Here is a 13,618-nt window from a genome sequence, read left to right as displayed (position 1 = left end):
AATTCTTAGTTAATAGAATACCTAAGAGATAATGTTTTGGAAATAGCATTTTACTTAATTAGCTCTCTTTCTCATGTAAAGTATTAAAACTCATTTTTCTCCTTAATACTAGATCTTTACGGCAGGTTCAGATAAATAGTATCCTGAACCTTGTCTCTGAGTAATTATTAAATGCTAAGTTATGGAGTTTTGGAACATTATTTGAGAATTTATTGCCCACTAAGACTTAAAATACAAAAGAGTTCCTTTTTACGACACCTCAATATCTTTGTTTCCTATGCTTTAATATCTTTTTCACTACCCATATGGTTTCTTTAAATTATCTCATTTTCAGGTTTTTAAAAATCTACTTGCTGACAACAGTACACTTTTAGTCTAAAAACTACAAGCATTGAAACCAGCTCGGTTCATCTCAGAAAAACTGTAATTGCTAGAAGATCAAGTTGTGACACCTGATCATGTTTTCTTTACATTTAACAAAGACGCCGAGTGGTTGCCCAAGGCCATACCAACCCAGTTTTCTAACTATTTGCAGTTAAACTGGTTGGCAATATCTCAGCTATTATAGCAAAAATCAGACAAATTCTGCTCAAGAATATATCAAGTAGTCTTTTCTGAAGAGGTAGAAAGAAATTGGTGTGTGTTCAATGTTATGATTTTATGTTTCTTTATTGTAGTAATTCCTGGCTGCTTGGACATCTCATTTTGGAATAAATTATGATTTGCTTTATAGATAATAGAGATGGCAGTGGAATGGAATTCTGACTTTTTTTACTTTTGAAGACTGAGAGTTTCTTACTGAGCCTGGAAATTTTTAAAAGAAAAAACACTACAAAAGAACACTCATAGTTGTGAGTATCAATTAACAATCACAACCAAATCTCTCAGATACATTTGCTCTACTATAAACCCTGAGTCAGTATTGATTGCTTGTGAGCTCCCTGCAGTAACTAACATGTGCACACACCCCAAAACTACACGACGGTGCATGACTGGCTCCGTTTCCTCCCATTACTTCCCTGGCGTTTGTCCTAACATTTGGTACTGAACTGAGTGTCTATGAACACGGTGAGTTTTACATGTGAGGTGCCAGCAACACAGGGTGGCCTGAAAAAGCAACCAATAACCAGTGAGAAAAGTAAATTAGGAAGCAGATGATCATACCTGGATCTTTTGACTAAAATCTAATATAGGACACCAATGAGGAACAAATCAAAATCCCAAATGAATCAGCTGCTGGATTTGTAAAAGGAGTGTGCACTAGACACATACTGGTGTCTTTCATGTTCAGTGTACTTAGCAACTGTGCTGTCAGGCCCACAAGGCAACACTGAATCTTTTTCCTTAGATGCATATATTGGTGAGTCCCTGAATGCGTCCCTGAAATCGGGAATTTATTGTATACCTAAATTACAGCTTCATGCTGCATCGACCCGCACATACCATCCCACAGGCTAGTGGGGGGCATCTGGAACACTGACCCGTATTTAAACGCTGAGAAACTGACAGTACCTCACAAGCAGAGAGAAGGTTCAGTGCGTGAAAGGGGGGAATGAGGGGGTGTTGCATAAGACACATAAGGATTGTTTTTTTTTCTCAGCATGAACTGTCGTTCTAATGAATTTGTGCAGTACTCTGAGAGAAAACTCTCACACATTAGCTGAAAGTTGTGAAATTTCTCTCTTTAATCTCTTTCCTAGGTTGAGCAAATGCTTTGACGTACTTCTCATGAGAAATAAATGACTTAATTCTCGTGTAATTTTGCATTTAATTTTTTTCCAATCTAATTTTCATCTACTTGCCTCCTATTTAAAATGTTCTGGTTACCTGACAGTTCCCTTTTGTTCCTCGGAAGGTTTAGCCTGTTCTCTTTAGGAAGTTAGCTGTGATCTTGCCAGGAGTAAGTCCATAAGATATCATTTTGAATGAAAATGTATACACCACCTACTTAAGAAATGTCACAGCTATATCTACTGCTAAAGTATCTCCCTAAATGTTAGCACACTAGAATTCTAGCGTTTTTCTTTCCCTCTAACAGCTATTATTTTACAGTGAAACAAAGACTTCAAGATCAGTTGTCATCTTGACTCTCTCAGTCTGCCACAAGTAGGGTTTGTTTCTGTTTGTTTGTGTGTTTTGACTTGACAGGAGAGTCAAGTGTTTTCAGACATATTTCTCTTATTTTTAATGAGAAAAAGCTTAGTAGTATTTTTACATTATCTTGACATAGGCATCTTTGAAAAGTTTTAGGCAGAACTGAGTTTACACTGGGAATATTAATGTGTGATGTGTTTTCAATCTAGTTAACAGTAATTGAATCTTGATGAGAGAAATTTCAACACTTTTAAATATATTTCCTAATATTTGAAATAAGGGAATTTACAAATATAAAACTTCATTGTCTAAAACTTTCTCATCCTAATTAACTTGTTTTAAAATTCCAAATACAAATTTTCTTCCTTTTAAAAAACCTTATTGTGGAATAAACTTTAAATACGCACACCTCAAAAGTAAGGTTAATTTCATACAGTTTCCGTCCAATGGGGTCTTAAAATGAGACAATAAAAAGCTGACCTGATTTCAAAGAAAGTTCTCTTGTAAAAAAAAGCATTTGCATAGTTTTTTCCTCTAATGGTTTGATTAATTAATCCGTTTGAAAGTCAATGGCTGGCTATCTAATCCTTTGGAATATGTTTGTTTGTATTAAGTGTAAAAGTTGTACTGCATCTATATTTTGGTGAACAACAAGTCATGCTTTCCTTGAGACTCTCCACTCCAGTGAGTTCCTGAGTGGGTGGAGTCACCACCTGTCTATCTAAAGGACCATGGCACTGAGAGCGGCTGGACTTTTGGTTTCTGTTAAGTGCGATCCATCAAAATCATGGGAGCACACGGCAGCTTCAAGTCACAGAATAGACACACCAGAGTACGAGAGAACCTTGAAAGATGAAGTCATGACTGTAGCCACTTAGGGTGGATACCAATGCTACCCTTGAGGTGAAGACGACTAGAAGTTTCAGAACTAGCAACTAAGCGTTATAGCAGGTGTCTGAACTACTGTTGACAACCTGCTACTCAATGTCACTTTGTACATTTATATTCAAAGTGAGTTTTCATTTTTGCAGCTTAGCTGAGTGTCCCAAATAAGAAGCTTGAGGGATAAACCTCAATGACAAAAATGATGATTGTGAAGGAAAACTCTATTATCATACAAGTGACATTAATTAGAACTTGAAGGAGTTGATCCTGTGGAATTAATTTAAATGTGTTCATTAAAGTTTACATAAAGCCTGCACATCTGGAAATGATAGATTTTACTATTTCATACAACACAGGCATAAACTATATTTAATTTTACACACAACTGGGTTCTCTTGTCAAATAACTTATTTCTTTGTTTAAGCAAAGAATTAAAACATATTAAAACACGGTGCTAATCAATGACATGAAATATAAAATACCTTATATAACTAAGGACTATTAGTACTCAGATAAAATGCATTGATATGCTCAAAGTTAAAAACAGAAATAAACCAAGAGGTAAGACAAACAGAAATTATATAACAAGTTATTCATCATCATGGGTATATTTTAAATGAAGAAGTCAAATGTTCTGTGTCTGTGTATATCTGATTCGATGAGCACATGATTCTAGGTCTTTCTGTGACACAGTTTTATTTGGAGGCTTTATGGTGTGGATGGTAGTCTTGGAGAAGAACAGGATCCTTGACTATCAAAGCTGGTTGCCCGGCCAGGTAACTGAAAGATAGGAATTTCATAAAATCTGATCCAATGATGGCAAAGCATATAATGACAATCGTCTCTCTCTCTCTCTCTGTTAATAGTGATATTCATGCACAATTTGTAAATCTCTGAAGAGAAGATTTCTGTAACCTCCACACTCTTCAGAACTTACCTTCTAAGGCAGAGAGAGAGAACACAAACATTTCGTGTAACACATACTGTTTGAAACATAGAAGGTACACAGAACAATGTCTCACTGCTCCTTTTACGGCTTTAGAAGGGTCCCACCCTTTATAGGAGATGCTTAGTTTTTTTTTCTGTAATATTACTTACTATAGTGCAAGGTAAGAACAGCAAGAAATTGTAGACACCAATGACTTATGATAATCTGAATGAGAAATGGCTCCCATAGGCTCATAAATTTGAGAACTGTTTGGGAAACTTATGAAACCATTGGAAGGGATAGCCTTGTTGGGTGAACTTTGAGGTTTATACCCTTAGTGCCCCTCTTCACGTTTGTTCTGTTTCCTGTTTGTGGATAGAAACAGGCTCTCTCTGCTTCCTTCCCTGGCCTCCTGCCACTATGCTTCTCCACTGTATGGATAAGCCAAAAAGAGCTGTCTTCCAGAGATCGCTTCTGGTCTTGGTATTTTATTACAGCAACAAACTGTAACACTAATTCAAGGCTGTGTTCCTTTTTCTTTTAAGTAGGAGGGAATTTTCATCTGGGGAATTCATAAATGGGAAGGCCAGCGTGTCAGGTGGCAACCCCAATGACAAGGGTAAGTCTCATGATCCTTACATATCTGTATTTTGAGAGTTTAATGAAGTTTGATTAATGAAGTTGAAATAAGTAGATTTTTTTCTAAGTGAGGCTTTCACCTCTGCCTACCAACTTACTCAGCTCTGTGAGGCTTTCACCTCTGCCTACCAACTTACTCAGCTCTTGAATAACTCGTACTTTCTCATTTATTCCTTCTCTAACAAGAAAAATATAGTTTCACTCTTCATTTTCCTGTAGTGCTAAATTCAGGCTGTGCATATATCTCTGGTCCATACAATCTGTTTGTCTACTAAATAAAGACATAGGGGATGAAAAAAAGGTATGTGTAGAGGAAAGTACATTTGTCTTTTAATGCCAGTTGTCCCTGATCCAGTTACTAGAAAACTATCTGTGATCTAATGCCATGCTATGTCCTGTGTTCTTATGTGTCTTTTGATACATAGGAACTGATGGGGGACTGAAAAAGATGATGTTAGAGACTCTGAAACAAAAGCGAGAGAATTGTTTTGAAAGGTAAATAAGGGAAATGTCAAATGAAAGTTAGCAGGTAAAAAAAATATTTAAGTAACAGCAATATAACTGAGGGCAGAGGCAGCACCCACATCCTTACCTCCAGCAGGGGGTGCCAGTGTGTGATTGGTTTCCGGTGGTAGGCCAGCATTTCGTTCCAGTGGTCTCGCCCAAGACCCTCAGCGTCTAGTCCAGTTCGACACACACCTATGACCTCATTGTGTCCCACCCTAGGATTTGTGGAATATCATACTTTCACTGTCAGAATTCAAAGGTAAGTGGAACGTTCCATATTTCAGTACAGTTTTTAACACATCATCAAAAGCAGTAGATTCTACAACTACGGTAGTCTCCAGACCCAGATCTTACTTTTGTACTTTTCAGTGATCCATGGGCAATTGCTGTTTGAAAATATCAAATGAAAAGTTCTAGAAACAAATAACACATCAATATTAAATAATGATTTATATAGTATCTTGTTATAATTGTCCTACTTTATTATTTGTTACTTGTCACTGGCAATCTTGTGCACAATTTATAAAGCAGACTTTCTGAAGATCTGTACATGTAGGAAGAACAGAATACATGGAACTCACCACTGTCTTTGTTTTCCATAATCTATGGAACATGATAGAACATATTCCCTATAGAGAAGGGATTATTGTGTAGCAGTTTAGAGTAAATGAAAATTTCTAAATAAAAATTAAGTAGGCCATGTGTGGGGTTTGGCTGAGAGGTGGAGACATGAAAATCAGAAATTCAAGTTCATCATTATCTACAGAGAAAGTTTTGAGGCCAGCCTGGGGTACATGGGATCTTGTCTCAAAACCAACCAACCAACCAACCAACCAACCAACCAACCAACCAACCAGACCAGACCAAAAAAAAAAAAAAAAGGCCCAGAGATAATTAACTAAATAATATCAACATACAAAATGAATTTACATATAAAAGACTCATAAACCTATGCAATGTTGACAAGGAAAGTGTGTGTCTGGGACACCAGCAGACCCCTCACTTCTACAACGCTGCTTTCTGGGATGCAGTCCTACCTAACCCCCACACTGTCAGGATAAACCCTACCCTTTGCACAAGGCTTGCTCTGTGATGGTGTTTAGACTGTATGGCAGGAGGACAGTGCTCACTTTCTGGCGTAACAGTCTCTATTTTACTGACTAAATTATATGCGTGAGTGCTCTATTGCTGGCAGTATAATTAAGGGGGGCAGGGCTGTGTTTAGTCCCACCACTATGATTTATCACTGCATAACAAAGCATACCATTTGACATTACTATTTTCTATTTTATGCCCCACTTTCACTGCAACCAATAAAAATGATAGCTAATATTTATTTTTACTTTTTTATTTTTGATATTAAAATATAATTATACTGTATTTCCATATCCCCCTTTCTCTCTCCAAACAGGCTCAGAGACTGTTCTCCTTTCTCCTTCACATTCATGGCCTCTTTTTTCATTAATTGCTATTATATGTACATAGGTATATGTTCAGGCATATGCATTCCTAAATATAAGCTCTTCAGTCTGTATAATGTTACTCGTATGTATGTTTCCAGGGCTGACCATTTGGCATTGGATGACCTATTGGTGTGCTCTTCCCTGGAGAAGACCACCTCTCCTGCTCCCAGCATTCCTCAGTCACCTATTGTTCTTTGTGTAGGGTTGGGGCCTTGTAGTATTTTCTTTATCCTCTTGGGCTTGTCAGTTGGTGTAGTCCTTGTTCAGCTCACATTTATGCAGTCACGTTGGTGATATTTCATGGGTGTAGCTTCTGCCATTACTAGGAGACAGTATCACAGCAAACTCCCTGACTCTCTGGCTCTTGTAATCTTTCTACCTGCTCTTCTGCAATGTTTCCTGAGCCTTAGGCATGGAAGTGTTCTGTAGATGTATCCATTTGGACTGGGGATAACTAATATTTTTTGAGAGTTCACTATGTAAAGATAGTTTTTTTTCCCAAGCATTTTAACACAATTAATCCCGAGCCCATGACTCTCACTCTGGGTAACATTACTATCATTTCATTTCATAACAAACTGGAGGCCCAGAAGAGTCAATGGCGGAAGCTGGTTCCCATCAGGAAAGTCAAGACAGCACCTGGCATGCTGGCCTTCTTTCTTTTTAATCTTTTTGAAGCCAGGTCTTATGCAGCCCAGGCTGCCCTCAGACTTACTATGTAGCTGAACTGAGTCTCCTGCCTGCTCCCCCTGAGTGTTAAGCTTACATGTCTCTGCCATCCCAACTTCCTTCAAAAGCTTGTTCTTGAAACAGAATGTAATATGAAAGAATCTGAAAGACTTTCCACAGAATCACTTAGATAGGCGTCTCTGAGGAGGCTTTGGGGTAATTTTAGGATGCTCCAGTATGCTTTTCTGGTCTTTCCTTATGTAAATTCATGGCACTATGAAGTTTCCCAACGAGCATATTTATAGGAATAATTTTTATCTTACTGATTTATGTGGCATTAATATCTATTTCCTTAACATTGGGTTGATGACATGCTTAGCTGTACCTACTCAAACTCAGTGCTTTGAGAAGTCAATAGGGGTAGGTGCTAAAGTGAAATAGGGCTATTAATGAAAACATTTATAGCGCTTTTAACATTTGAAGAATGGGATAATTCGAGATTTTTCTACTACTGAAAAGTTATCACAGATCATTTTTAATATAAATTCAAGTAGATCAGAAAATATTTATTTATTTATATTTTTAGGGGCTGGCTTTGAGACACTAAATGGCACAATCCTACCACTCCTCATAGTCCAATGAGTATTCTCTTAAGCATTTTATATTCATGTTCTACACAAGTGGTAGAGTTATCAAAAGCAATGCATAAAAGCATTGAGCTGATCGCCATGCATCTTCCAGTTCCATCATCACCCCACATTCCACAGCATGTTAACAGTTTCCCAGTGGAGAAGGTGAATCCCAAAGACATGCTGGCCTTCAAAGCCAATTCATTATAGAGTTGGGGTGAGCATCACTATCCTTTTGTGGTAGCCCCTCTAGTGAAGTCAACTCTGGACTGCAGTGTTTGTTATTCTGAAGAAAAGGTCCTCACCAACCCCACATCTAAATAGTTCTTCTTACTACTTGCGGACCTTTCTTCAGCCTCAGGTGAATGTTAAGAAAGACTGCTTTGGAGGTGAAACCAAACCAAAACTCTAACTATAGATTCTCATGAATCATTGCCCTGTTTTTATTTCAAGTGAGATCTGCTGTAACAGTGAGTAACCTGGAAAGCAGATGTGACCTGGCTATGACAACTTGAAGATCTGCATCGGGGCCAGCAGCCTCCACCCACCTGTCATAATCCATGACGGCAATGCACAGGCTGACCTGGTCCACATTCTCTGGAGGGATGTCGAAAATAATGGCTTCATTGTACACAGGATTGAGAGTGTTTTTCTTTGTAGTCGTTTTCCGTTTTTTAAGTCGTCGACCCTCACACATCAAAGACACTTTGACATAAGGATCTGTGAGAAGGGAGATAATTTTATTAAAATTAAAGCATTCATGCTATGCAAAAAACACCATATTTAATTTTTACCAAATAAGAAAGTGTGTGTGAAAAAACAAAAACCCAGGGTAGCTCAAACAATCCTGTATAATAAAGGGACTTTCAGAGGCATCACCATTCTTGACTTCAAGCTCTAGTATAAAGCTATAGTAATAAAAACATCTTGGTATTGGCATAAAAACAGACATGTGGGTCAATGGAATAGAATCAAAGGCTGTGATTTAAATCCACACACCTATGAACACTTTTTTTTTACAAAGAAGCCAAATGATACAAAGAAAAAAGCACCTTTAACAAATGGTGCTTGTATAATCATGTTGACATGTAGAAGAATGCAAATAATTTCATATCTATCACCATGTACAAAACCAAGTCCAAGTGGATCAAAGACCTCAGCATAGTTCCAGTTACACTGAACCTGACAGAAGAGAAAGTGAGAATGTAGCCTTGAGTGCTTTAGCACAGGAGATGATTTCCTAAATATAACACCAGTAACACAGACACTGAGATCGATAATTAATAAACTGGACTTCCTGAAACTGAAAACCTTCCATAAGGCAAAGGACATTGTCAATAAGACAAAATGGCAGCCTACTGAGTGAGAAAAGATCCTCACCAACCTCACACCTGACAGAGTTCTAATGTCCAAAATATATAAAGAACTCAAGAAGATAAACATCAAAATGTCAAATAATCCAATTAAAAAAACAGATCTAAACAGATAATTCTCAATAGAAGATTCTCAAACAGTGAAAGACACTTAAAGAATTGCTCAATTCTTAGTCATCAAGGAACTGCAAATCAAAATGACTCTGAGATACCATCTTATACCGATCAGAATGGGTAAGATCAAAAACACCGATAATAGCTTCTGTAGGAGAGGATGTGGAATAAGAGAACACTCCTCCACTGCTGACGGAAGTGCAAACTTGTATAACCAATTTGGAAATTAGTATGGTGGTTTCTTAGAAAATTTAGAATCAATCTATCTCAAGACCCAGCTATACCAATTTTGGGTATATACACAAAGGATGTACAATCATAGCACAAGGACACTTGCTCAATTATGTTCATAGCAACATTATTTGTAATAGCCAGAATCTGGAAACATCCTAGATGCCCTTCAACTGCAGAATGAATAAGGAAAATGTGGTACATTTGCACAATGGAGTACTACTCTACTCAGTTGTAAGAAAACAATGACCCCATGAAATTTGCAAGCAAATATATGGATCTAAAAAATAATTACTCTGAGTGAGGTAATCCAGTCCTAGAAAGACAAACATGATATGTACTCACTCATAGGTGGTTATTAGACACAAAGTAGAGGATAACCAACCTACAATCTATAGCCCCAGAGAGTCTAAATAACAATGAGGGCCCAAAGAGGAATTCATAGATTTTCCTGGGAAGGGGAAGAAGAAAAGATCTCCTGGATAAACTAGGGGCAGGAGGCTAGGGGGATGGCAGGATGGTAACTAGAGGGAGTGGGATGGCCAGACTGGGTGCAGGAGGTGGGTTGGTGGCAGGATGGAGGGGAAGAATAACCAAAGAGATGTCTTGATGGGGGCATTTTGGGGTTAGGGATAAACCTGGTGTCAGGGAAACCTCCAGGAAGCCACAAGGATGATCCCAACTAAGACACTTAGCAATAGTAGTGAGGGATCCTGATCTGGCCATCTACTGTAAACAGATTGGTGACTTCCCTAATTGCCATCAGAGATACTCTATCAACTGATGGAAACAGAGGCAGAGTTCTATGACAAGCCCTGTGCTGAGCTCCAAGAGTCTTGAGTAAGAAAGGGAAGAGGGATTGTACAAGCCAGGGTTGCCATTATGGCAGAACCCACAGAGAGTTCACGGGAGCTCATGGACGCTGGATCCACAGTTAGGGAGCCTGCATGGAACAGACCAAGGCCTTTTGCATGAGTGTGACAATTGTGTAGCTTGGTCCCTTAGTAACGCTGCTAACAGTGGGAGCAGGACCTCTCCTTGGTGCTTAGCTGGCTTTTGGTAACCTGTTCGGCACACTGGATTACCTCACCGGACCTAGATTTAAGGGAAAATCTAGGTCCTGCCTCAACTATACATGAATGCAGATGGAGGAGGGGATAGATGGGAAAGGGGAGAAGAGGAGGGAGGGGAAACTGGATGGTATGTAAAATAGTGAAAAACGTTATTTAAATAAAACAAAGAAAGTTTGTGTGAACCCTTTAGTATTGATAGTTTTAAAATTAAATAACTTACTTTAGGACAATAGATTCTTGATCTTATTTTATCTATTCCTAGAGTCATAACTTTGCTTCCTTAGAATAAGATATTAATTTGTTGAGCAAGTATCTACATTTTAAACTCTAGAAAAATGTATCTGGACCATTTCAAGCAACAAAAGGTATTTCCTTATTGGAATTATATACATACTGGTGCATGTAAGGGGGCAATGTTAATATCTAACCTTCCCAGAAGCTTTTTTTTTAACACTTGGGAGACAATTCTAAGGGAGATATTCTTTCAGTGAGCAACCACATCCTAATAAGGAAATGAGGTTTTCTTGCCTCTGCTCTCCCGTTACGTCTCTGATGACACTCTTTGCCTAAAACACCATCAGTGGCTCCTTGGTTAGTGCATATGCCTGCTGCAAGGTAGAATGAGATAGTACTCTCAAAATGGACTCTGATGAGGAAAAGCTTCATGTAACCAGGAAGAGCTTCACATAACCAGGAAGCAACTTCAAATTTCATAACAACTCTAGCACTGCTCTGCTTGGCTTAAAATGTCCCATAAGGGATAGAATAAGCAATAACTTGTTGGGTCCCTTGTTGATGTTCAGTGATATACATTGACACAAGGTTTTCACCCAAATAAATTTAATTGTTCTTCCATGTCTTTCTGCAAACTTTAAGAAAGGAATGGGTAGTCATGGTGTGGCCCCCACATTAAGATGTCAAAGCCTCCCTGAGAATTGGTCCCGTCCTTTGCCACCTGCTGCTTTGCATTGCTTCATAATTCTCTGGGAAAATACCACAACATAAATTTATGTTCAGACACGTAAAAGGGAGGGTGAAGGGTGCATCACGTGTTTCACTCCTTTGTCAAAAATTCCCACAAGAGAAATTTCCCTCTAGCCCTTCTTGACATACTGCTTTTGTGTGTTTCTCGTAGTTTCTTTAGATGTTCCAAATTTTTACTGGAAAGGAGTCAAGGATGCAAACACAAATGGTGAGCTTACATTTATGTTTCTCTGTAGATACATAAAGGAAGTAGACTCAATTTAAACATATCTTTGTATGGACACTTTCACAGATGAAAGTCTAAGGACCTTCCCTTACACACAGACTAGTTGGAAGCTTGGGAGAACAAAATAAATTAGGCATTTAGAAAGACTAGATTAGGAAAGAAAGAAAGAAAGGAAGAAAGAAAGGCAAAAACCAAAGTTCGAAGTCAATCTATTGATAGTTTTTAAAGATTTCATAATTTTAATGTTACCTTTAAAAGGTGGTTTGTAACATTTTGATTTACTATCTTACTTTCTGCTTTTATTTTCTCCCATAGCAAAGAGGTAATTAAAAGCCATATGGTTTTCATTATGAGAAATTATTTATGTAGATGTGTGTGCACTCACCCGATGACCCGGTGATGTCCATTGCCTTCAGATTTCTGCACTTGATCACTGTCAAAGTCATCCGCCCAGCAGTTGGCAGATAGCAAAGGGAAAACATGATTTCGCCCAGGTCTATGCTTTCCTAGATTGGCAATTGGTAATGTTAGCAATTTCAAACAACACACCGTGAAAGCAAAACGAAAGGGAAGATAACTGAGAAAATTCACATTATTAGAATATTATAAAATTTTAAATAGTTTCATTGAGGATTTAGATACATTGTTACAAGTTGGTTCTTTTGTTTTTGTGAATGGAGTTAGTAAAAAGAACATATCCCAGCTGCTCATTTACCATCTGCAATTTAGCAGACTGTTGCTTCCACCCCCTGACCACCTTAGTCTTCATCTTGTCACAAGGAACAAATGACAGCATGGCTTACTCAGAGGCTGAAGCCAAAACTAGTAGGTTCCGACTAGGAAGAGAGTCTTCGTTTCCTCTTACTCTGCATCCAACCAAGTCAGAGCAGCTCTTCCCTACACTACTGTCAAAACATGCCATCTATTACTGACTCTTCGGGGATCTATTATGACTGTTCAAACCACTGTCTCCCATCAGGATTGAATGACCTATAAAACTCATCTCCCATCCTATAAGTTAAGCTTCACATAGCAAAGTGATCATTTATGAAATGAAAAGCAAATTTTACACACACACACACACACACACACACACACACACACACACACACACAGCAGGGCATGACTACAAGCTCCAGTGTGCCTGGAAACTTCTTGATTCGCAACCCTCTTAGTGTGACTGTGAAGAATTTCCTTTCTGTGTGTCTTCATTTAGACAACACACTGAAAATCCCTATACAGAACCCATGTTGATTGGATCCTCTCTGCTTCATCTCTAATGTACCAGCCCAGTCTTGTTATAAGCACTGTCGCCTCTTTCCCACAAATCAAGTGTCGCTTGCCTCTGCTTTTGAAGGGGCTGCTTGTTGAACTTAGCCATCTCTCATGTTCAGTTGTTTGCCTTCTTTTTCTTTTATTCCTGTCTCTGCCTCTGTGTCTCTCTGTCTCTCTCCGTGTGTGTGTTTCTCTGCATGTCTCTTGGTTTCTGTCCCCTCACTTCTCTCTCTTCTTATTGCATGTGCTTGTATGTTCATGCATGTAGAGACCAGATGTTAGGAATCATCCTCTGTCGATCTGCTACCCTAGTCTTTATGGCAAGGTCTCTCAATCAAATCCAGAGCTCACCAGCACGATAGAGCTGGTTTTGCAAGATGGCTTTGCTCGGGAATCCTGTCTCTGCCTTCCAAGGCTGGGAATTACTGGTGAACCACTACACCCACATGCTGTTTATGTGTATTCTGGGGATCAAGAGCTTAAACCAATAAGCTGTATCCTCAGCTCTCAGATGGATAATTATTCTGG

The 13,618-nt window shown here is 38.5% G+C and overlaps 1 protein-coding gene across 1 annotated transcript in view; it reads right to left on the bottom strand.

Annotated features, from left to right (window-relative positions):
• Nucleotides 1-2,727: 2,727 nt before the first annotated feature.
• Nucleotides 2,728-13,618, bottom strand: part of Syt10 (synaptotagmin 10) — a 55,286-nt gene continuing 44,395 nt past the window's right edge. The window contains exons 4-7 of the mRNA XM_041672302.1: nt 12,201-12,321; nt 8,363-8,534; nt 5,139-5,268; nt 2,728-3,759 (exon numbers count right to left, since the gene is read on the bottom strand). Coding sequence (XP_041528236.1) covers nt 3,688-3,759; nt 5,139-5,268; nt 8,363-8,534; nt 12,201-12,321 — 495 coding nt within the window. The 3' untranslated portion in view covers nt 2,728-3,687. The remainder of the gene's footprint in view (nt 3,760-5,138; nt 5,269-8,362; nt 8,535-12,200; nt 12,322-13,618) is intronic.

This window comes from Microtus oregoni, unplaced genomic scaffold, assembly GCF_018167655.1.
Source record: "Microtus oregoni isolate MIOR12 unplaced genomic scaffold, Mior012 000022F_ref0000154, whole genome shotgun sequence".
Taxonomy (NCBI): domain Eukaryota; kingdom Metazoa; phylum Chordata; class Mammalia; order Rodentia; family Cricetidae; genus Microtus; species Microtus oregoni.
Note: the sequence above shows the minus strand (reverse complement) of the source record. Positions and strands in the feature narration are given on the sequence as shown.